Source organism: Leptodactylus fuscus, chromosome 7 (assembly GCF_031893055.1).
Source record: "Leptodactylus fuscus isolate aLepFus1 chromosome 7, aLepFus1.hap2, whole genome shotgun sequence".
NCBI classification, from domain to species: Eukaryota; Metazoa; Chordata; class Amphibia; order Anura; family Leptodactylidae; genus Leptodactylus; species Leptodactylus fuscus.
Window position 1 is genome coordinate 72,412,876 of NC_134271.1, and position 25,167 is coordinate 72,438,042.

At 42.8% G+C, this 25,167-nt stretch overlaps 1 protein-coding gene across 1 annotated transcript in view; it reads left to right on the forward strand.

Annotated features, from left to right (window-relative positions):
- Window positions 1-4,858: 4,858 nt before the first annotated feature.
- The window catches only part of FA2H (fatty acid 2-hydroxylase), a 38,835-nt gene continuing 18,526 nt past the window's right edge, over window positions 4,859-25,167 (forward strand). The window contains exon 1 of the mRNA XM_075282079.1: window positions 4,859-5,194. Coding sequence (XP_075138180.1) covers window positions 4,859-5,194 — 336 coding nt within the window. The remainder of the gene's footprint in view (window positions 5,195-25,167) is intronic.

Consider the following 25,167-nt stretch of genomic DNA (forward strand, 5'->3'; position numbering starts at 1 on the left):
AATCCTGTGGATCCTTAGGCCTAGGTCTCAAACATCCCCTTTAATCATTCTATAATAAAAAGGTCTGCCATGCTGTAATGCTCCACATTTTCGATATTTCTTATTGCTATCAGTGAATGTGAACATTCTTGCTTATGGCCATAGGCTGAAAAACCTGTCCTGATGTCACACTTGTGACAGCTGAGAGTTTGCTATAGTTGCATCCTGTATAGACAAACTCGCTGAAGAGTCTGAATTTCAGACTGATACGTTTTACCTGGTTTAACAAATTCTCAACTCAAGTAAAAAGTATGTGATGCTGCTTTGTTACCTTATAGAGGGATTATCTTGAGTCGCTACAAACTCTCTGTATTACATTTGCAGCATCTGGATGTAACCAGGAATGTTCTTATTAACTAACAGCAAACACAGATTGTGAAAATGGCGAGAAATTGAAGCTCAAAGTACTTTAGAAAATATATACAAGTTTTGATTTAAAAGTATAAAATAATTTAATGTACAATCAAATCTAAAATAAATAATAAATATATTGTGGTTTCCTCCATTTGCCACTAGGTGGCTCCCTTATCAGAGAAGAAGTAGTTTAGGAATTCAATAACTTTGCTTCTTCTCTAGTTATTGTAGAACTATGTCTTAGATTTTCTGCACAAACACCTTACCACAAATATTGGCAATTTCACCAGTAACAACTCCCAAGGAGTTTTCCAGCATGTTCTTTTAAGCCAGGCATTACATGTTAATCATTATATTACATCCAACAGTGTGTTGGGTTAAGTTGGCGGGTCAATAGCTCGGCTTGACATACAATTACTGGATCAATTTATGAGGACTTTGTCCATGAAAACACAATCAAACTCAAACAGAGCTTTCCCCAGTGAACAATTTTTAACACTCAACCCTCTGACCCATCACTTTTTAGGTCCATGCACACTTAAAAGGGTACGGTGTGGATTTTCTGTGCCAAATTCACACAAATTTTACTGCAAATTTTATCTCTTGAATTTGAAGTAGATGTAATCTGCTAAAAATCTGCACAAAGAATTGACATGTCGTAGATTTTATGTATAGTCGGGTTTTATTGATATTTTTTTTTAGAAAAGAACAGTGTAAAACACAGGAAAAAAAAACAAGGGTCGACAGACCAGGCACGCAGGCCCCAAACAGTATGAATTGGCAAGGGGGGACCCCCCCAGCCCAATAATGTAAAGGACCACAAGGGCCGCGGAAACAAAAAATAAAAGAAGGGGTACAACAGAAACCAGGAAAAAAAAAAAAAAAAGGGGGGGGAAGTGGAGGATACAGCAACAGCCGCTATAAGGAAACGACTAACGTACGACGAGACAAGACCACAAACGGGAGGGAAAAGGCAGACACAAAGGGAAGGGGGGGGGGATGAAAGAGCAACCAGAAACTAGTCAAGAAAGAAAGACGAGAAAGCAGAAGATTCCTGAAAGATCACCCAGAGCCGCCAGAGCCGATCAAACCGAGAAGAGTCAGGGGAGTCCTCCGCGACCAGAGCTTCCATTCTCCACATGAGGAGAAATTCCTGTAGGAACTCAAGCAGGGGCGAGGGCGGCGTAGAGCTCCGCCAATGTTGTGGGATGACAGCCCTGGTGGCCATGAGGAAATGACCCAATAGGTTCTTTTTAATCCGGGAAAGCTTACCAGGTATAACGGACAGCAAGGCCAGTTGGGGAGTAGGAGCGACAGGACGGTCATATACCTTAGCATAAAGCGAGAAGACTGCATCCCAAAAGGGCCGGAGGGGTTGTAATCCCACCAAATATGAAGCATGGTGCCCCTCTCGGTACCACAGCGCCAACACCGGTCAGAAACAGCATGGAAGATCCTGTGGAGAAGGTCGGGACACCTATACCAACGGGTCAAAATTTTAAAGTTCCTCTCCTGCGCACTACAAGGTAAAGCCAATCTATGGGACAACGTGAAAGATTTACTCCAATCGGCAGGCAGCAGGCTCGAAGGGAGATCAGAATTCCAAGACTCCACAAAAGAGGGAAGCCCTGGAGTTGCGCCACAAAGGAGAAGATCATAGAGGGCGGCGAGGACACGCGGGAAGGAAGCGTAGGATTCCAGTGCGGTCAGGGGCGAGGAGAGCAAGGGAAGAAGAGAAAACTTCCTCAGGAAGGACGACAACTGACCGTATTCCAACCAGGAGAGACGAATATCGAGATGGGAGAGGCAGAACTGAGCGAAGGGGGGGAGTGAGGAATTGCCACTAACCTGACGAAGGCGAACATCTTCCTCTCTGCCCCAACAGAGGAAGTGAGCTATGGACTGGCCCAGAGGAAACATGGGGTTGTCGAACAAAGGAGTCAGGGGTCTCCGTCACCCTAGCCAGCCTCCCAGTAGAGCACACTAGGTCCCAGACTTTAAGAAAATGTAGGGAGAGAATGGAGTGGCCCGAAGATTTGGGCCGGAAGTGCGACAGGATCACGGCAGGGAAGAGAGCGAGGAGGAGATCAAGTCCGCCTCTATGGAAACCCACTGCTTGTCATTATGGTGAAATCGCCAGTCAAACAAACGGAGGAGCACCGAGGCGCGATAATACAAACGAACGTCAGGCTGGCCCGCACCCCCCCTCTGTTTACGCCGAGTGAGAGTGCGGTAATTAAGCCTACTCCGCGACGCCCTCCAAACAAATTTCCCAAACAACGATCGAACCTGGCTAAGATAATCTCGAGACAGTGGGATGGGGAGGGTTTGAAATAAGTACAAAAAGCGTGGAAGGATGTCCATTTTAAGAGTGTGAAAGCGGCTGAATCAGGACAGGAACTTAGAACCATAGGTGCGCAGGTCCGACGTGACCTTGTGAAGAAGCGGAAGGTAGTTGAGGCGAAAAAGGTGGGAAGGGTCCGGGGGGATATATATCCCGAGGTATTTAAATGACGCCGACTGCCAGCGGAACGAAAAGTCACGCGCCAGATGAAGTTGTAGATTTTAGAATCCAAACAATACTGTGCAAACACCGTATACAGTGTTGAAAAAAATCTCATTGACTTAAAGGGGTTATGCCATGAAATATATTTATACTGTATCCATTGCATACAGGATATACTGTTAATCAGTGGGGGCCTGACTGCTAAGACCCCTACATATCCGGAGAAGGGGGTGTTTTACCCCTGTTGTGGATTTACCCTGAATGCAGCCTGGCTGAATGTAGGACAAGACATCCACTGTTCTCGGCAGTCAGATCCCCACCGATAATCAATTTATCCTCTAGCCAATAGATCTAAGATAAATATATTTTATGGTTGTAACTCATCTAAATGCTACTGTGGATTGTCCACATGTAAATCCATGCATAATATGCATTGTTTGCATGCAGGGCAAATCGTGCACTTGCACTGAACCCTATGGTAGTCGGGGCCCCCTTGAAATAGTGAGACAGTCATGCATTTAGAATGCTGTTTTAGGTAGTGAGTGTGGGTCACCCCTGTTTCTGCTTCCACAGTCTTGGGAGATGTATACGTGATGCGGTGTTGTCATTTACATCACACCTGTTGCTCCTTGAAACCTCAGAGACAGAAGAGAGCAGAAGTAGACTTGGGAAAGGTATTAGTTTTTGTTTTTTTTTTAAATTTTATTTCATCTATTGTCCTGTGGGCACCATATATATACTGTGGGGGCAACATTAGGGGAACATTATAATGTCTGAGGGGCCATTGAGGAGGACAGGTTAATGACGGAGGGTCCAGGGAAGTCTGGGGGGAAGGAGTGCATGTTAAATAATGTCCAATGAGGCAAGTTAGTTATCCCCTTCCTGACATCCACCATTATGGTACAGTGGATGCCAGGCCTTTAAAGATGGCAGCCACTCTCCTGCATTGTGGCCGCCATTGCAACCGGGTCTCCACTGTCTGCAATCAGAGTTCATCCTGATCGCAGGCATTGCAGGACAGTATCCCCCCCCCCACCCTAAGTCGAAAAATGGCCTCTGTACATTTACTGATGCAAGCTGGCTCCTACGCGGCGAGATCATGGGAACCGATCTGTTCTTCTGACATTTGGGACCCTTATATGAAGTCTCTCAGACTTGTCATAGCATTATAGCTATAGAGTTTGGTCTATGACCAGCCTCAATCGCTATGTAGCGAATATCCCATAGACTGCACTACAGTTGTAGTGCAGTCTATGGGACTTGCAATCAAATGATTGTAGGTTCAAGCCCCCTAAAAAAAAAAGTTTTAAAAAATATAATAAAACAAAAAACCTAAATTCTAATTAACCCCCTTCCCTAGAATACATATAAAAGTAATATATTACTGTGCAACACATACAGCTTCCCAGGACATTGTACAGAATAATAACAATATATCCCGCAAACATTAAGCCCTTATATGGCTCTGAGAACGGAAAAATAAAAAAATTCTGGGGTATGGAATGAGGGGAGTCAAAAATGAAAATAATAAAAAATGTCACTGGCAGGAAGGGGTTAATGACTTGGAAAAGTGGCGGCATTACTGCACCATGTGGATTTACTCTAGGAAATCTCCCACTCATCTGATACTATAATTTTAGGGCATCTAGAAGTTTGTCTCCAGCAGTCAGCAGTAACAAGAGCTCCTGTGTGTTCTTCCTTCACTACCCTGCAGCCTCTCCTTGCTGATTCTTAAAGGGAATCTCCTGAATAACTGTGTGAGCACTGAGCAGGGGCAGTAGTGCAGCTTCTCCTCCTCACTCTCCAAGTTACGTTATGTGAGCAGCAGGACAGTTGTAGCGCGGCGCCTCGTCCTCTAGAGGGCAGTACAGAGAGCGGGTGCGCTTCCACATAGCTGCCTTGTTAGACATTCCGCTAGTCCCCGCCTTCTTCTCGCCCCGCAGATGAATATTGAATGATATGCAGATGAGGCGGCGGAGGGTGACTCTGCGGGCGCTGCTGACCAGGACACTCTGCTTTACCTCACGGTCTATGGCTGCGCGCCGGGTAACAGCCGCCGAGCTCCGGGACAAGTGCTCCGCGGGCGCTTGCTGGCTCCTCCGGGGGAGCAGCGTCTATGATGTGTCCAACTTCGTCAAGCTTCATCCTGGTGGGGAGCAGCTTCTACAGGACCGAGCCGGCACTGATATCCAAGCGGACCTGGACGGACCCCCACACCGGCACTCGGACAATGCGCTGCGCTGGTTAGAACAGTATTATGTGGGAGAGATGGAACCGGAGGAGGCGGCACAGCAGGTGAGAGGACGCGGGATGGAGACATCTATCTATCGGGGGTACACCTGTCATATGTCTATGGGACCGCACCTGTATCTGCTATGTATGGTGGGATCTCAGCTGTAACTCTTACATAGTGGGACTGTCTGGGGAACTGCACCTGTAAGTGCTGTATATTGGTGGGACATACTCTGTCATCTATAGATGAGCGCACCTCTAAGTGCTGTATATAGTGGGACTGTCTGGGGAACTACACCGCTAAGTGCTGTATATAGTGGGACCTACTCTGTCATATTTATGAGTACTGTAACTCTTACATAGTGGGACTGTCTGGGGAACTACACCTGTAAGTGCTGTATATTGGTGGGACATACTCTGTCATCTATAGATGAGCGCACCTCTAAGTGCTGTATATAGTGGGACTGTCTGGGGAACTACACCGCTAAGTGCTGTATATAGTGGGACCTACTCTGTCATATTTATGAGTACTGTAACTCTTACATAGTGGGACTGTCTGGGGAACTACACCTGTAAGTGCTGTATATTGGTGGGACATACTCTGTCATCTATAGATGAGCGCACCTCTAAGTGCTGTATATAGTGGGACTGTCTGGGGAACTACACCGCTAAGTGCTGTATATAGTGGGACCTACTCTGTCATATTTATGAGTACTGTAACTCTTACATAGTGGGACTGTCTGGGGAACTACACCTGTAAGTGCTGTATATTGGTGGGACATACTCTGTCATCTATAGATGAGCGCACCTCTAAGTGCTGTATATAGTGGGACTGTCTGGGGAACTACACCGCTAAGTGCTGTATATAGTGGGACCTACTCCATCATATCTCTCGAGAACTTGTACTTGTAACTGATCTGTATGGTGACACCTACTCTGTCATCTGTAGAGGAAAGCACCTGTAAATTCTGTATATAGTTGGACATTCTATCATATCTATGACGACTGAAACTGTTCTATAGTGAGACCTACACTGTTATTTCTCTAGGGAACTGTTGTGTAGTAGCACTACTTTATCATATCTATAGGGGAGCACACATGTAACTGCCATATATTGGGATCTACTCTATCATATCTATAGAGGACTGCACCTGTGACTTGGATGTTTGGTGGGATAGCAGCTGTAACTCTTTTATAATGGGACCTGTTATATCTGTAGGGAACTGTACCTGTAATTGTTCTACATTGGTGGGACCTACACCTGTAAATGCTGTATATAGTGACCTACTCTAGCATATGTATAGGAACTGTAACTGTTATATAGCAGGACCTACACTGTTAGATCTCTAAGGGACTGTACTGGTAACTGCTGGATGGTAGGACCTACTTTATCATCTTTATAGGAGACCACACCTGTAACTGCCATATACTGGTGCAACTTCTCTGTCACGTATAGAGGAACACTCCTGTAAATGCTGTATATAGTGGGGCTTGTTCTGTGATATCCCCTCCAAATCACTATGACGTCAAGGTGTATCTATTGTGTTATTTGTATGTAGGGGCAGTCAGTATTATGTAGTGGTAGTACCAGCAATATTCTCTTTAAGACCTGAATTCCGTACATTGTCTCTAACAATGTCATCTGTACAGATGGTGTCCTCTTTTGGGCTGCAGCTGTCAGTGTCCCTGTCGTGTCCCTGGAGAGTAAAGCAGTTTGTGCTGTAGTCGTACCTATCAGAAATGTCTGTAGGACACAGCCATCATCTGTATAATGTCTTCCCGAGATGAAGTTGTGATTTTGGTGGCAATGGGTGTGTCCGCAGTGTGTCGGTTATTGGATTACTTGTCATGGCCGCTGGTAGGGTGTAACTGGCCCCAGAATATAGCCTTATCCATACTTAATATTAATTCATATATTGGTGTTTTTATCCTTGAACTGCTTTATGTAATCTCATGTATTCCGGCTTCATATGGAGTCCTCATTTGGTGTACAAAGTAGTATAGACACAGCTCTAGGGAGGAACTAGCTACCATGTACAGGTAAGTGGAGACTGTAAAACTAAAAGAAAATAGCAGAGTATGCAGGAGGGCTTCAGGAAGGACACAGGACTCTCCCTCGGAAAGGGGTTAATACAGAAGAGCTGCAAACTGGAGAATTATAGAATACCCAGAAGTTGTCTAGGAAAGATACAGGGATAGGGGATTGATATTCTCAGAAGAGTTTTACGCGGTGGTTAGGGTTACGCAGGAGAGCTTTTGGCTGGTGATGGGATGGAAAGGTTTTTCAGTAGAGCTTGAGGCAGAATACAGAGATGAGAAGTGTGTGTGTGTGGATACGAAAAAGAGCTCCAGACATGACATCAAGGTGGAGGATACTCAGTCCAGTCACGATAGTGTAGTACAGTTTGAGGTTCATAAAGCAGGTGAGCACGTATAGTAGAGGTGAAAGTGCTTTCTGTGACTGATGGGTGCGGCTGCAGGGCTTACTGTATGTGCGTGTGGGTGTGAGCCTTGTCAATCACAAATACACCTGGGCATGGGCAAGCAATATGGAGTAAGAGATCACCATAATGTGACACACACCAACTACATAACACTAATTGTTTATGTCATTGGCTATATGGCAAAAAAACAGCTTTGGATTTCTCGAGCCACCAGTTATTCCAGTTATGTCTTGTTTTTTTTTTTTTTTGCTTTAGCTCCATAGGAATTCAGGATGATAAAAGTTGTCAACATGTGATCAGGTCATTGCAGAGCATAGCTAACCAGAGGCATCTACATACAGGTCAATGAACCTGCAACAGCATACATGTAGTCTTTTCATTCAAAGACGACCTGTCACCCAGTACAAAATGCTAAATGACATATGTCATTTGATTCCTGCTGTGCCCCTGAAAAATTTGGCATTTTTTTAAATATAAAAATCCACTCATTCAAATGGCCCCTGGAAGATTATATGTGAATTAGCTCTCACTCACCAAGTGGGCAGTAATCTTTAACAAAACGGTGACTGCCCATTTGGAATATAAGAGCTAACTTACATATAACCTACTGGGGCCATATCTTTTGAAAGGGTGGATGAATTTAAAAAATGCCAAATTTTCAGGGGCACAGCAGGAATCAAGTGTCATTTACATTTTTGTACTCAGTGATCCTCTTTAGGGTATGTTCACAGTTTTTTGCAGGCAGATTTTGAGGTGTAATCCTCCTTTGGGAAAAAAAAAATCTGCTAAAAAAAAATCTGCTAGTGACTCCCAATGAAATCAATAAGAGAGTTGCGAGGTGTTTTTTGAAGCAGATTCCACCTGCAAAGAATTCTTCCTGACCAAGACCTGTTCACATAGCTGACATAGATTTAAGATGATTAATTATGACAAATGTGCAAGGGCCAATGGACCTAGCCATGCCATGTCCCAATCTACATTCCCTTTTCCGTTTACTACTCTTCGCTTGTGACTTTTCTTGTATATATATAAAAAAAAAAAAGTGGAGTAGGGTAATAGATGACTATGTAGATAATAGAGATAATGCACCCTCAAGTTTGTACCATCTATGCGGCTAAGGCCCCACGTTGCGGAAAAACAGCAATTTGGGTTGCAGATTTTGCTGAGCCAAAGTCAGAAGTAATTTTAACAGAAGGGAAACCTCTAAGTATTTTCTTTATATTTTCCATTCCTTTTAAAGCCATTTCTGACATTGGCTCAAAAAAACGCAGCAAAATTGTGATCTCAAACTATCCTTGAGGCCAGGGCTCCTTGTGGCATAAATTCCACGGTTTGCTGTAGTTCTGTGTTTTACAGTCACAGCAAAGTGGATGGGATTCTAGCAAACCCCATGCAGAAAAATACCAGTAGTATACCATCGCGGTTTTGGAAATCGCAGCATGTCAATTATAGCTACAGAAACACTGGTGATTTCACTGTCCATATAACTGAAGCAGAAAATCCTGCTGAGGTTTTTCCGACAGTGCTTTTTTTTTTTTTTTTCCTGTGGGCCACTACATGGGGCTTTAGCCTTAGGTTATTAGTATCAGATTGGTGAGGATCTGACTCTTGACACCCTTACACATCAGTTTTTAGAATTCATAGGAGCATTGAAGCTTAGTCTCATTCATTTAGATGCAGCAAGTGACCAATGAAGTGTGGTCACTGTCCATTACAAACAGCTGAATATGTGGTTAAACAGGTGTTGGATCCCCAATAATCTATTTTCTAAGGACAGGTCATCCGTATCAGAACCCCAGAAGGCCCTTTTAAGTCTGATTGTTGGTATATTGCAGCACAAGTTCACGCTTCCCTTCACTGATAAATGTAGCCTTATTAGACTCAGCATTGCAGGCATTTATCAGGAAGAATGTTTGTGAAAAACACTTAGGGAGCGTGCACACAGAGTTCACGCTCGCTCATTCTGAACATAAAACTCGTTCAGAGTGAGTGGTGTAAAAAACAGATCCCATTGACTTGAATGGGTGCCAGCATACGCGCGCTACCCATTGAAGTCAATGGGAGGTTTTTTTTTTACCTATTGCTTTCAATGTGATACGCGCGTAAGCTGGCACCCATTGAAGTCAATGGGATCTGTTTTAAAGCGCCTCACTCTGCCATGTGTTTATGTGTTAGAATGAGCGGCGCGTTACTCAGTGGGAACGGAGGCTAAATGTCATAAAAATTTGACTACTGGCAGTGATGACCAGTTTGGAAAGCCAAAGCTTTATTTCTCTAGTGCAACCCCTGATTGTTAGCAATGCCTCTGGTCTGTAGGGTACAATGAAGGGCTTGGTTTAGACTGGGTGCTTGACGACATCTGAATCCATTACTGTGTGATGCATCTTAATTCTACTGAATATAGGGGTAAATCCGCCATCAGTGTATCCTTATGCAAACTCAAGGGTAAGTTCACACGGAGTAAAATGGAGTGTATTTTGGAGTGTAATTTTTACACGTGTAATAAATTTACACGTGTATTTTGGAGTGTTTTTTTTACACGTGGCGTTTCAGTAGCGTTTACGGAGCGTTTTTTGGAGCATTTACTGAAGCGGTTTTTTTACACGTGTAAATGCTCCAAAAAACGCTCCGTAAACGCTACTGAAACGCCACGTGTAAAAAAACATTCCAAAATACACGTGTAAATTTTTTACACGTGTAAAAATTACACTCCGAAATACACTCCATTTTACTCCGTGTGAACTTACCCTCACACATGGAATATTTGACCCTAGGGGCATAATTTCCTGTTAGTCCACAAAAAGAAGAATCTGTTTTGTAATCCTTTAGTTTCCATGTTACTTGTGCAGGTGTGGGAGTACCTCTGAAGGCTCGTATCTAAATGGGACCATGTGGATGAACATGGAGGACCCCTTTAATAAATTAATTTAAAACAGCAAGGCTTTTTATTTTGTTGACCATACCTGCTTCTAGGGCTCTAATCTGCAGGAAGGTGAAGGATTAGGTGCAGCCATATGCTCTGGTATGGCTATAAGGTCACATAGGATTGGGAAAGGTGAATGTTATTAGGGATGTCCAGGATTAGAAAAACATGGCTGCTTTGTTCTATAAGTAATGCCACACCTGTTCACTGGGTGAGTTTGCAATTGTAGCTGAGCTCCATTGCAGTCAGTCATACACCATGATGGGTGTGGGACTGGTTTTGGAACAAAAGTAACAATGTTTTTGTTGACCTTCCTTGGATTCCAGTCATGGATATCCTGGAGTCCAAGAAAAGTGACTGCATATAGAGCAGTAAGCTCCAACTGTGCAAAACCTACAACAGCATGCTCTGATAGCTGAAGCCTGGCCATTGTAGTTTCACATCAGTTTCAGAGCCACAGGTAGGAGATCGCTGTCATAGAGAATTTAATAAGACCTCTCTTACCTAGGTTATGCTATGTTCAATTTTGCGACAGTCCATTGGAGGACCAGAGCAATGGACAAATGAACATGAAATAACAATAGTGGACACTAATGGTGCCAGACAGACCCCATTGACTATACTGGGACCAGTTTGGTGTCCACTCTTTTAAACTGAAACCGTTAGATGGGAAAGTCGGACTCCAAGCACTTTTTCTTCTGGTGACTTTTGACAATCTCTGGTGACTTTGACGCTATTGTGAATCCAGCCTTAGTCGTATGGTGGTTAGGTGGAATCTCTGTCAAAGGTGACAAATATTCTGCTTCTTCTTCTTGATCTCACTGTGACAGATGCTGATGTGCAGGTTCCAGGGTGTTCTGACTATCTTACCTTCTGTCATTAAAGATAATGTAAGTGTGTATGCGAGAGGTATTTCCCTCAAGCACTTTCTGTTGGGGTCACACGGTAGCTCAGTGGTTAGCTCTGCAGCCTTGCAGCACTGGAGCCCTGGTGCTCAAATCCGACCAAGGGCAAAAAAAAACATCTGCAAGGAGTTTGTATGTTCTCCCCGTGTTTGCATGGATTTCCATCCCATATTCCAAAAAGACATACTGATAGGGGAAAAAAATGTATATTGTGGGCGCTATGTTGGGCTCACAATCTACATTAAAAAAAAAAAAAAAAAAAAAAAAGCACTTTCTGTTGTATAGAATTCTACTCCTGAGACTAGTCTGAAATATCTATTATTGACACTAGCGCCCGGAGTCCGTTCTGAGCTTTCCGTCTTCTGCATGCAGAAGACGGAAAGCTGCCAGACCGGGTCCGACCATGAGCGTTTTAGGCTCTCTGCCACGAAACCGTTTTTTTGTAAACCGGACACAGAGTACTGCATGTCCGACTTAAAAAAAACAATTTCGCGCCGGAGAGCATAAAACACTCACCGGCGCTCACGGCCGAACATCTTTCAAACCCATTCAAATGAATGGGTATGAAAGAGTCCTGCAGGTTTCCGTCTCCTGCTCAGTTTTGTGCAGGAAACGGAAACCTGCATGAACGGAGACCGGGCGCAGATGTGAACGAGCCCTAATTCAAACACAGCTGAAATCTCTAATAAAGTGGTTGTTGAGCCCCACAGGACTCCTAACAAAAGCTACAGCTCTCTAAGTGGGCCACATAGATGCTTAAAGGGGCTGTCCAGTTTCAGGCCAATATTGAGAGACAAGTATTGTTTGTATAATGAAAGGTTCTCCGATTTTCCAATATATTTTGGTTATTAGCGCCTCACAGTTTTCTAGATCTCTGCTTGCTGTCATTCATTCTTTACTTCCAATTAATAACTTAGTCCATGGTCATGTGAAGGATGAACACAAAGCTCGTTATAGTCACAGTACAGTAATTAGAGCTGTTTGGTAACGAGCTGTGCACCTATCCATCACAAGACCATAGACTGTCATTCATTCGGTTTACTCCCAGTGGATATAAATCAAAGCAGAGATCTAGAAAACTGTGAAGGATTGATACAGAAAGTAAATTTGGAAAACTATAGAAATTTTCATTTATGCCAACCATAAAATGTGTCTCTTAATATTAAGTGGATAACCCCTTTAACCACCTGTCCAGTCCACTGCAGAATCCTAGGCAGATCCATCTCTGTACATGTGATGTCGTCATGAACAGCGGTGAATTTGCAGGAAGCTGGTAGGCTCAGGTATAGATTAGAAGTTCTTATGATCGGATCATCAATTTTACTGAATGTAATCTAGAGAAGAAAGTCCACATGGGTGGCACTGCACTTATTGCCCAGTCACAGTGATGTGTATATGACCTTTACTTCATTGTCCCATAAAGCACTGAACACTAATATATTAATAATTAATTTGGTGTCAGCGTTACTTTATATAAATACTTATTTCCTGTTCATCCTATTTGTGTGGGAATCCTTTTAAAGGTAACCCAAGCCATTTCATACTGAAGATAGGTCACACATATGTACTGAGAAAATACCTCCATTAGAAGAATAGGAACTGGGGTGCCACATTATGCCCTCTCCTCATTTGGTTCACTGAGAGGAGGGCATCAGCAGAGTTGCATTGGTCACATGGCACATTAACCTTAGGAGTTATTTAGCGGCAGTAATTTCCTTGTTAGATACTTTGACACCAATATAACATCTTCAACCACAGCTCCCACTTAAATGATACCATTTTTAAGTTTCCACTTTAGGATCATTCACACAGAGTAACGCGGCGCTGATTCTGCTAGGATACCTTGCGGCAGAATCAGCACTGATAAAGACTCCAATTGACTTCAATGGGTTCAATGACTTCAATGGGTTAAAAAGCCTTCCATTGATTTCAATGTGTTACGCGTGTTAAACTGAACCCATTCAAGTCAATGGGAGTCTTTTTATCAGTGCTGATTCTGCCGTGACTTATCGTGGCAGAATCAGCACTGCGTTACTCTGTGTGAATGCCCCCTTTTTTTTGAGAAAGTCTGATTTTCTGCTAAATATTTGTGATCTTTTGCCATGCTGCGCCCCCTGCAGCACTTTTCCAGACAGTAGGTGAGTGAACGAGGGGCATGATGACTTATTTACTATGATTTACGCCATAAACTGTAAATTATAACACAAATCTACACCGGTTCATAGACTAACTGTTCTGGAACACTGACTGCTGGAAGATGCTCCAGATTCTCTTAATAAACTTTGCACATCTCAATTGCTCCTGTTATACAATGGCCATCTTAATAAATCCCCTTCCCCCATGTCACACATACAGTGGCTTAGGAACACACTGTTGCTGGAGGTTATATTTGAGGTGTTGGTCCTTGTCTTTTTTTTTTTTTTTTTTTTCTTTTCCTATGTTTTGGTGTCTGAAGTGTTCAGTGAGTGTAATGTTTCAATCTTCATCGAAACCTGGAGCAGAGAAACAAGAATAACCAGACAGTCAGCCCTCTTACTTCTGAATGGTAACCTGATGGGTCTACAGTTTTTCTGTACGACTGGAGTGTATTGCTGGAGCACCTTTAAAAAAAACATCAGTGCAGGGAGTCAATTTTGCCATGAACACTGCCATGAACAAAGAATGGTATCTAAACATGCCAAGAACTTCTCTCAGCCCTCCAGGAGCACCTTCATGATGAAAAATGCTTTTTCCAGTATCATGGAACACCATTTCGCAAGGCACATCTTGTTAAACTTGGTAACAAAACATCGGAAATTTTAGTTTCATGGCCAGGAAACTGCCCAAGATCTCAATCCCATTGTGAACCTGTGGTTCATCCTCAAAAAGCAGATGGACAAACAAAACCTGAAATTGTGATAAACTACAAGCACTGAATAGGTAAGGAAGGCTTGTCATCAGTCCCGATTTGGCCCAGAAGCTGATATCCAGCATACCAAGATGAATTGCGGAAGTCTTGTCAATGAAGGATCATCACTGTGAATATGGAGTCTTGAGGGAGAGAGTGCAGCTACTAGGAGTATCTCTTGCTCTGAAGGACATAGAACAGTGTTATATTGCATGCATGACACCTTGACACTATAGTCTGTGACATCCTGTACAAACTAACTATATAACCCATGGCCATGTCTATGGAGGAATGAAGAAAGGGGGTTAAGTGATCGTGTGATTTGTGTTCATGACACCATAGTGAATGCTGGGTATCATCTGGCCAGAACTTCTGCTTTCAGTATTACACACACTGATCTGAACCATGTCACCAGCCGGTTACTAAACCTGACCGCGGGGGCACTCTGTGGCCTTGCGGACACTGAAACAGGAGGGCACAGTTACGTCTTCTTCTGGGAAAGCTTGACTGACAAGCAATATGAAACATTTAACATAGAGCTTATTGGTGGCAAAGCTGCTCAGTGTGACTGCTGTAATGCAGTGTTATATATACAGTACATACATTATTAGATGTTCTCATCAGCTGTTTGCACGGCTTACAGAGGGCAGCATGTGCTTATATTGTTATTACAAAAGAGTTGTAACTGTAAAACAGAAACACAAAACAAAATGTGTGGGTAGGAATGTTTTTAGTTCCAAATCCGAACTAATGTGATAACCTATAATGTGTCTGCTGCTGAAGGAAAGCATCCGCACAATCACACATACTACCTTTACGTCAACGATCTGATCTTCTGTTACATAATATCTTATATTTTAGTGGCATCCAGAACTGCATTCCTAAACTGGACAAATTGGTTAGCACAATTAGGGACTGATGATGTACTTTAGCATTGTCGTGGAGGTACGTCACTGTTCATGGTACTACAATTGTGAAGTTATTTATGCAGTTTCCAAATGTATCCTAGCAGATTCAGGATTTTTGCTATGTACTTCAAAAATAAAATGGGTGGGAGATGGTAGTACTGCGCCCTGACTGTGAATAATTGTGTATTCTATGAATAATGATGTCATACGCCTGGATTAGTGGCGTTCTCTGAGCATCCGGCCAGAGCTGAACTGGGTGTAGTCCTGCTGGATGCTATGCTGTAGAGCTTGTCTGACCGCTATGTGGATTCTCGCTGGATGATATAAAAGACTGAGATAAGGCGCTCTCTGTTGAGTCTCTGGGCAAAGGTTGCAGGTGTGTACGTGATGGTGAGATAAGCCACAAAGTAGGCGTTTCTGAGGTCGTAGGCAGGTGTGCGTGCCCAGATTTTCAGAATCGGGTGTATTACCATTAGAAAGACGTTATTCACTAATATCAGCAGCAATGGGAGTCCAAAGCCTTATTTATAGCTCACTGATTTCTATCCATGTTTTCCGCAGTGAATATAAGCCAAAAGTAGCAAACTTTGATACAACAGCTTTGCAAGCAATTTTTTTTAAAATTTTACAGCAGAAGCTGGTGAAAATGTATCATTTACAGGGAGTCTGTCAGCACAAAATTGAGATATAAATAAATCACAGTGCCTTGTAGGGGCTGTCGACAGTCTACAATGATGTATTTCTTATTTTGGACCGCTCCATTCTTGTAAAACCTTTTATCCCCATGCTAGTGAGCAGAAAAGGGCTTTAGGTGCGTTGATTTCCATCAATGGGCTTTACTATCTGCGGCTAATGATGACATACTTCCCCTATGTGTAACCAGCTTGCTTCATCAGACATGCACAGTACAGTTATTGGGTGGAGCTGAGCAGCAGTTAACAGCAGGAGATAGTGAAGCCCATAAATGCAAGGCCATGCCCCTAAAACACTTTTCTGCTTATTTGCATAGGGATAAAGTGATGATCTTTAAGAGAATGGAGCAGCGGTCCTTGCCGTTTTTGAAGGCTGTTTTCATATGATCCATTTTTGATGGACGAGTGTCATCCTTTTTGCATAAATTTTTATCTGTCATTGAAAAAAGGATGAATTTCATTGATCCTCTTTTTCAACAAACGTAAAAATGATCTCAATCCTTTAAAAATGAATTCATTGATTCTCTATTGGGTCCTTGTGTCCATGAAAAGGAACAAAGATAGAGCATGACAGCTGTGGACCCCCCCCCCCGACATGTAAATAGACCTACTGAAATGTACTTGTTCTCAAAGACACACACAGTCTTTTTTCACGGTCGTGTGAATAGGGCCTTAGATTTAAAGATGCATCAAACATGTGTGATGTCTGTATTGAATATACCAGAAATAACAGGTGATTTGTTGACGATGCCGGTTCTTATTGCCATGCTGGCACTCTCCTTACAGTGAACCCTTGCACTCTCAGCCCAAGCTGAGCATGTATATGTATGAGAAGAATTGGGTGGCTTGTCCAACAGGTAGCTGTCTAATACGCAGGCCAAGCCTTAGTTATTTTTATATATATAGTTATAATTATGTGCCCCTCCTGAAATCCTCTGTGCCACTGCCCTTTTCCTGTCTTTAAATAGACAGAGCTGCAGAACTGTGCTCTCCTGAGCTGTAGGGCCCATGGGAAGCCGTCTTGTACGGTGTTGTCCTGAGTAGTGTAATATCCATGTATTTTTCTGCCATGTTACATGTAAGTGCAGTGGATAATGACCCTTTAAGTTCTGCTCCTACGGCAGCCTCATGGACTGGTATTTCCAGTTTCAGTCAGAAATGTCCTGAAACAGATCACAGCCAATCTAGATTTTTCAAGAAGCCTCACCATGTAGGAGTTTCAGAATGCTTGTGGCTTCTAAAATGTCACCTCTCTTCCACAAATCTGCACACACCCTGGAGGGAGAATGTTGCTGCAATATAAGGCCTCTTACCTGAATGGCGACTAGCCTAGTATCTGTACAGAACAACAGGTCTGTGAATTGGTCATCATTAACAATAGATTTTCTCTATTCGTCATCTGTCACTCCCTGTTATTAGCTAGGAGACAGGCTGGCAGTCCTACTTTTTGGGCAGTTTAGCTCGAAGCTAATAATACACAGCGCTGGATCCCTGTCACAGCAGTTGCTAAATTCTGTGCTAACATAGCAGTTGGGAGCTGAGTTTTCCTGATGCATAGCTCCAATACTATGGAGATAATAATAAATTATCTACCTGTAGCCACCACTAGAGAGAGCTATAGGAAGCCAGAATTTATGAATATATCCTGTGAATTAATATACACCATATTTGGATGTGAGTTCTGTTCAGAGACTGCAGTGAAGAGTCTGTTTTAAAATTTTGGATAGAAGTCCTGCAAGCACAACTTTCTCATTCAGCATTGTAAGGGTCCATTCACGTGGAGTAAATGCATGCTCATTTTGGCAAAATACAATTGTAAAAATTACACGTGTAAAAATAAGACTCCCATTGAATGGACCCTAACAGCGGATGTCTGACAGAATCCCTGATCATCAGGATTCCTCAGGGTCCGTTTTATTGCTTCGCCCATTCTTTTGTTTTTATGACAGAACAGAAGAAAACTTGAGAAAATATATATACACACTGCTCAAAAGAATAAAGGGAACACTTGAGCAACACAATGTAAGGGCCTGTTCTCATGAAGTAATGCGCTGCTCATTCTGACATGTAAACACTAGAGATGAGCGAACACTATTCAAAACAGCCGTTTCGAATAGCACGCTCCCATAGAAATGAATGGACGAAGCCGGCACGGGGGGTTAAGCGGCCAGCTGGCGGCAAAGTCTGCGTGCCGTCCGCTTCCATTCATTTCTATGAGAGCGTGCTATTCGAAACGGCTGTTTCGAATAGTGTTCGCTCATCTCTAGTAAACACGTGTCGGAGTGAGCGCTTCAAAACAGAATCCCATTGACTTCAATGTGTAGCGCGCATAAGACGGCACCCATTGAAGTCAGTGGGATTCTGTTTTGAAGCGCTCACTCTGACACATGTTTACATGTCAGAATGAGCAGCGCGTTACTTTGTGAGAATGGGCCCGAACTCCAAGCTACATTGACAATCAATTTCACATGTTGTTGTGCAAATGGAATAGACAACAGATGGAACTTATTTGCAATTATCGAGACACACTCAATAAAGGAGGGTTCTGCAGGTGGGGACCACAGACCACATCTCAGTAGCAATGCTTTCTGGCTGATGTTTTGGTCACTTTTGAATGTTGGTTGTTCTTTCACACTCGTGGTAGCATGTGACGGACTCTACAACCCACACAAGTGGCTCAGGTAGTGAAGCTCATCCAGAATAGCACATCAATGTGAGCTGTGGCAAGAAGGTTTGCTGTGTCTGTCAGCATGGTATCCAAAGGCTGGAGGAGCTTCCAGAAGACAGGCCAGCACACGAGGAGACATGGAGGGGCCGTAGGAGGGCAACAACCCAGCAGTAGGACCGCTACCTCCGCCTTTGTGCAAGGAGGAACAGGAGGAGCACTGCCAGAGCCCTGCAAAATGACCTCCAGCAGGCCATAAATGTGCATGTGTCTGCACAAATGGTTGGAAACCGACTCCATGAGGATAGTATGAGGGCCTGACGTCCACAGATGGAGGTTCTGCTCACAGCCTGCTGCCTGCAACATCCTTCAACATGACTGTTTTGGCAGTGCGTCAGTAATTGTGTGGGGTGGCATTGCTTTGGACCCTCTGTGCTCGCTAGAGGTAGCCTGACTGCCATTAGGTACCGAGATTAGATCCTCAGACCCCTTGTGACACCATATCCTGGTGCGGTTGGCCCTGGGTTCCTCCTAATACAGGACAATGCCAGACCTCATGTGTCTGAAGTGTGTCAGCAGTTCCTGCAAGATGAAGGCATTGAAGCTATGGACTGGCCTGCCCGTTCCCCAGACCTGAATCCAATTGAGCACATCTGGGACATCATGTCTCGCTCCATCCACCAACATCACATTACACCACAGACTGTCCAGGAAGTGGCAGATGCTTTAGTCCAGGTCTGGGAGGAGAACATCTGCAACCTCATCAGGAGCATGCCCAGGCGTTGTAGGGAGGTCATACAGGCACGTGGAGGCCACTCACTACTGAGCCTCATTTTGACATGTTTTAAGGACATTACATCAAAGTTGGATCAGCATGTAGTGTGTTTCTCCACTTTAATTTTGGGGGCGACTCCAAATCCAGGCCTCCATTGGTTAAAAATTTGATTTCCATTGATGATTTTTGTGTGATTTTGTTATCACATTCAACTTAGTACAGAACAAAGTATTCAATGAGAATATTTCATTCATTCAGATCTAGGATGTGTTATTTGAGTGTTCCCTTTATTTTTTTGAACAGTGTGTATAATATATATATATTCCATAATAAAATGTAAATATGAAACCCCACTTGTGTCACCAATCGCCATCCACTTCTTCATTTTCTACATGTTGCTTGTTGTGTGTGAATATTGATTTACCAGATCATTTAGATCTGCCTAAGGTCCCAATGACCGCGCTACTCCTGATGGAAATCAGAAAAGGACATGTTTCCATCAGAATCTCTCAGTAGTGCAACCTCAGATTTTGGGCCTGTAACTTGAAAGCCAGTAGTATGACTATTGTGTCAGTCCTTGTATTAATATGATTGATGAGTTCAGTTAGTTCTCCTTTCTTCTGTGCGCATCGAGCGCTGGCATAAATACCAATCTAACCGGACGCACATGTATTGAGCAGGTAACAGTTGGCCTGTCCTACTGCAGGTGGGGCTGTCGGTGCTGACCCTCCCCCATTGACATAACTATCTCTAGGCCCAGCACAATGTTAACAATTGATTGCAGAGTAAATAGCTAGTTCTCATCGCCACCTGGTACAGGGATCACAGGGGTATGTGGACACTTATCTACCAGAGATGCTTTTAACCCCTCAGAGTATGACAACTCTTCTACTTCGGAGATACAAGCAGTGTTATGTGTAGGGATTTATAAATATTCAGTACTCTATATCCTTTTTTTTTTTTTTTTTTTGGTTGATGTTTACACATCAGGCATATATGTCTGCAGTAGGTAGATGTCATCGAGGAATTTAAAGGGGTACTATGTCAGTGGCCTCTTTGCTCTATCATTTATTACAGTCCAGTTCATGTAATTCAGGGAATACAAGCACCCAACTACTGCCAGGTGTATGAACAGTCTGCCATACTGTAATGTCTGGACATCTTATGTTATGTGTGGGACCTTAATAACCCCTGAACACCTCACTGAAGTGTATCCTCTAACAAATGGAGACAGGCTCTATTATTGGGCCCTTACAGGATTACTCTTTTTTTTTTTTTACTCTGTTTGCTTTTTTTTTTTTGGTCTTTTTTTTTTTAACCGGTTTCCGGATCCTTGGGTTGAGTCCCTGCACAATTATTTCTAGAGTCGGTGGAGAGGGTCCTTACTAGCCCTTAAAATAATACATGATCATTTGGACTTGGTCCCCTACCTCCAAGAGTTCTATTGGAGTTGCATAAGTTAACTTTAATACCCTGTTAATAGACAATTTTTTTTTTTAGAGGTGTTACCAATAGAAACCATATTCCTGCTGTTGTAAAATGGAAGTTGCGAACTGAGTGGTTGCTACAGACAACTGCTCCCAATGTCTTCACATATGGCCAGTTCTTACTAAATGGCTGTGAAGCAGATTGATGTGGCAATATGGATGTTCTGTATAAAACCTATAAATGCCTGAGCAATACTGCAGCAGAAGGTAATGTGTAAAAACAGAACAGTGTCCCTGACCGCCATGAACATGCACTGCCATACCCTCAACAATAAACAACAAAGTGGTTACTAGCTTTGTCCCCCCACACTGCACCCCTTTGTAGAAAGTCAGTTCCTGTACGGAAGAATTTGTCTCTGCTTACAGTCATATGGAGCTCTAGACCCTTGTCTTGTTTTTCATGCGCTATAGGGGTAAAATATACAGGCAGCTGTGTAACCCTTCAAATATAGTATATTATGTTACTTTTCCATACATAAATCATGAAGGTAGCACATTGACATCATGTCTTCATTACATATAGTGACACAGCTCCTGCACTTGATAAGTAAATCAGAAGTCACCTTGAAGATGGAGAATCAGCAAGAAAAACGCAAAATGTCAGTGCCTGATAAACTAATCTCTATTCTACATAATCTCAAGTACTAGTAACACAGTGACACCAACTATTGTTACATTGACATTCCCCAGTGATACATAATAGGCAGTATAGCGCCTTTGGGTTCGGTTAGGCAGTGTATTGTGTTGTAGACTGTAATGTACATGATAGGCCACAATAGTGTGTTGCAGCAGACTGTATCACACATGCTAGACTTTAGCTGTTGAATGTGTTGATCCTATGAAGCAGTGGCGTAACTAGGAACAGCGGGGCCCCCCCACCCCGCTTGATGCTTGCTTAAGTCCCCGACCAACCTCCCCTTTCCCCCCGCATTCCTGCGTTCTCTATTATGCCCCATAGTGGCCCCTGTGCACACAGTATTATGCCCCACTGTGGACACCCATGAACAATTATTATACAGAGAGTATAATAATCGGAGACCGAGAGGGGATACCAACATAAAAAACAATGTTACTTACCTATCCCCGGCTTTGCTGCAGTCCTTGGTGGTGTCGGCCATCTTCAATGACGCCTGGGAGGTCACATGACCCGGGAAGTCACAGAAGTAGGCCCGAAGCCTGTCCGGAAAGGTAAGTAACACGGTTTTTTATGTTACCTTACCTCCCCTGGGCCTCCGATCATTATACTTGGGGGTCTGAAAAGACCCCTGAGTATAATAAAGATGTTTGGGGGCCACTGCCAGGATCGATAAGCAAATAGGGCCCGTTACCGGCTTGAGTAATTTCAGCCGGTAACGGCCTATTAAGAAAAGAAAAAAAAATGCAGCGGTAACACCTGTCGCCTGGCCCCTAATGTCCTGGGCCCTGTGACAGCCGCTATTCCTGCTACCTCTGTAGTTACGCCACTGCTTGGAAGGAGCGATTTCCATTAACATATGAAAGTTGGGAGTCTCGAAACATTAGTCTGGAATTGATAATTCATGGGAAGAGTTATCAGTTCCATTGGAATTCATTGGAAGATATTAGTGTAAAATATGTATATTATACTCCTTCCTCCCCTTTATTAAGAGCTTGATAAAAGTTTCTTTTCACTGTGCTGTATCCAAACTGCATTCAGTGGTTATTTATTACCTCAGAGACTACATTTAGTAACTATATTCTTGTACATTGGGGACAAATAGTACAGTAGTTACATTCTTATGAAATATTATAGTAGTTCTATTCTTGTATATAGGGGGGCAACATTATAGTGATTATAATCTCATACATAGAGTGCAGTATTATACCGTAGTAATGTACTTGTACATAGAAGACAGTACTTTTGGAATGTTCTTGTACATGGGAGCAGTATTATAGTAGTTATATTTTTGTACATAGAGGACAGTATTACAGTAATTGTTCTTTTACGTAGGAAAAGTGTTATAGTAATATTCTCATACATAGAGGATAGTATTATAGTAATGTTCTTTTACATGGGGGCAGTATTATAGTAGTTATATTCTTGTATATAGGAAAAGTGTTAGTAATATTCTAGTATGTAGAGGACAGTATTATTGTAATGTTCTTGTACATGGGGGCAGTATTATAGTAATTATATTCTTGTACATTAAGGACAGTATTATAGTAATTATAGTCTTGCACATAGGGTAAGCATTATAGTAGTTATATTCTTGTATATAGAGGACAGTCTAATAGTAATTATATTCTTGTACATAAGGGCGGTATTATAGTAGTTAGATTCAAGTATGTAAGGGTCAGTATTTTAGTAGCTAGGTTTTTGTACACAGTAGTTATATAGTAGCGAGCACTGATACAGTACAGATGTGGTGCCTTATTATTATTATTATTTTTTTGTTAGGCCAACAGCTGAATGTGCATGTTACGTGATAAACATGTTAATGTATTACCCAGCAGTTGTCAGCTATTTCACCCCATTATCCAGCAGAGGGCACAAGGAGAAATGTTTGCTTTAGTAAAGAGAATATGAAATCTGTAAAATCATTGTGTGACTTTTAGAATAAAGTGTTGAATGTGACTGATCTCCTCAGGAATGATACCTGTATCCTGTGAAAACCAATGATGATTTTATTCGGATGAGATGACAGTGGCCAGTGTACTGGATCCCAGTGGCGACAGCTCTGCATCTCACCCCACGTACAGTATGGGATGTGAATGTACGTGGGCTGCATTAAATGTGCCGTGCTTGTCTGTGCAGCTCTGTACTCAAAGACTTGTGGAGGGAGAGCTGGTGGGAGCAGGAATTTTATGAATGCCAGGACTGAGAGCACAATGACTGAGACAAAGACACAGCACATTTTTGACAGTGTCATTGTATTAACTCTTCTGCTTCTGGTTCCTGTCTAATAATCAAAGGGCGATATATCCAGTAATAGAGTAGTGTATAATGTATTCTGCACAATTCTTTGACTTAAAACCACTCCAAGAGAAGGTCCGCCAAGACTCATGAGTGGTTGAAGGTCAGAAGTGGCCGCATTAACGTAAAGGACTCCTTGTCATACACTACAAATATTTGAACGCTGATAAAACTTCATTCAGATGCAGATACAGTAGAATTATCCAAATGCCAGCTAGTGGGTGTACAAGTAGTTTTGCAGATTAAACCCTATCACAATGGTATATGTTAGGGCAAGATCCCACAGGACAAGGCGCTTGGTGGACATTTATCAATCTCTCTTTTAGCGCAAGGCCCTCCAGACATGCTCCACAACCACCATCGAATGTGGGAAGAGTGTTGGCTGAGGTGGCGATGCCTCAGTCTGGTATATTTATTATGTCAAGCCAGTTTTGTGGTGCGAATTATAATGAAAAGAACGGGGACACACGGTGGCTCAGTGGTTAGCACTGCAGCCTTGCAGCGCTGGAGTCCTGGTGTTCAAATCTTGCCAGGGGCAAAAATCCATCTGCAAGGAGTTTGTATGTTCTCCCCGTGTTTGCATGGATTTCCATCCCATATTCCAAAGACATACTGATAGTGGGGGAAAAATGTACAGTATGAGCTCTATGTGGAGCTCACAATCTACATTAGGAAAAAAAAAAAACTATGCCAGTTCCTTACTGCTGTAGATCTCCATTCTGGTGCAAGGGATGTGTAGCTGATTTGAACGACTCAGAGTTTTTATAAATCGCTTTCCTGTGCCAGGCAGGGCCTTTATTAAGACTGGCGTACAATACACCAGTCTTAATAAATCTGTCCCAAAGTGTATAAACGAGCCAAAATCCCATTACAACCTATGGATTTACAGCTGTTATGAAACTACAACTCCCAGCAAGCTCAAATGTTAGGATTAGTAGTTTTATAACAGCTGAAGAACTGAGGGTTAGGTTATCATAAAAAATTTTTTTATCAGTTTGCCCTTGTGTAGTTAAGGTGTAATTAACTCCATACCCTCCAACATGCAATCTAAAAGTATAATCCCATTCCATCAAGTAAGTATAAAGACTGTCCAAAGATCTGCCCCACCTGTCAAAACCTATCCTATGCCAGTGATAGTGCATTGTGACAGCTGTTTAATACAATGGTAGAACAATACTACCTTATAGTGCCATAGTATCCAAATTCCAGTTGCATGTATTGTGCCCATTGTGTGATAGTACCATCCATTTCACTTCTTATACAATGATGCAAAATACAAAATACCTATATAATGGTCGATACAAGTTGTCTGGTGGTCAAGGCCTGCTCTTAATGATGTGGGAAGTTGATGGCTAATAATGAGGCTTCTTCCTCCCCTATCCCCCATAAAAATCACTAGATACTTTAGATACTAGATA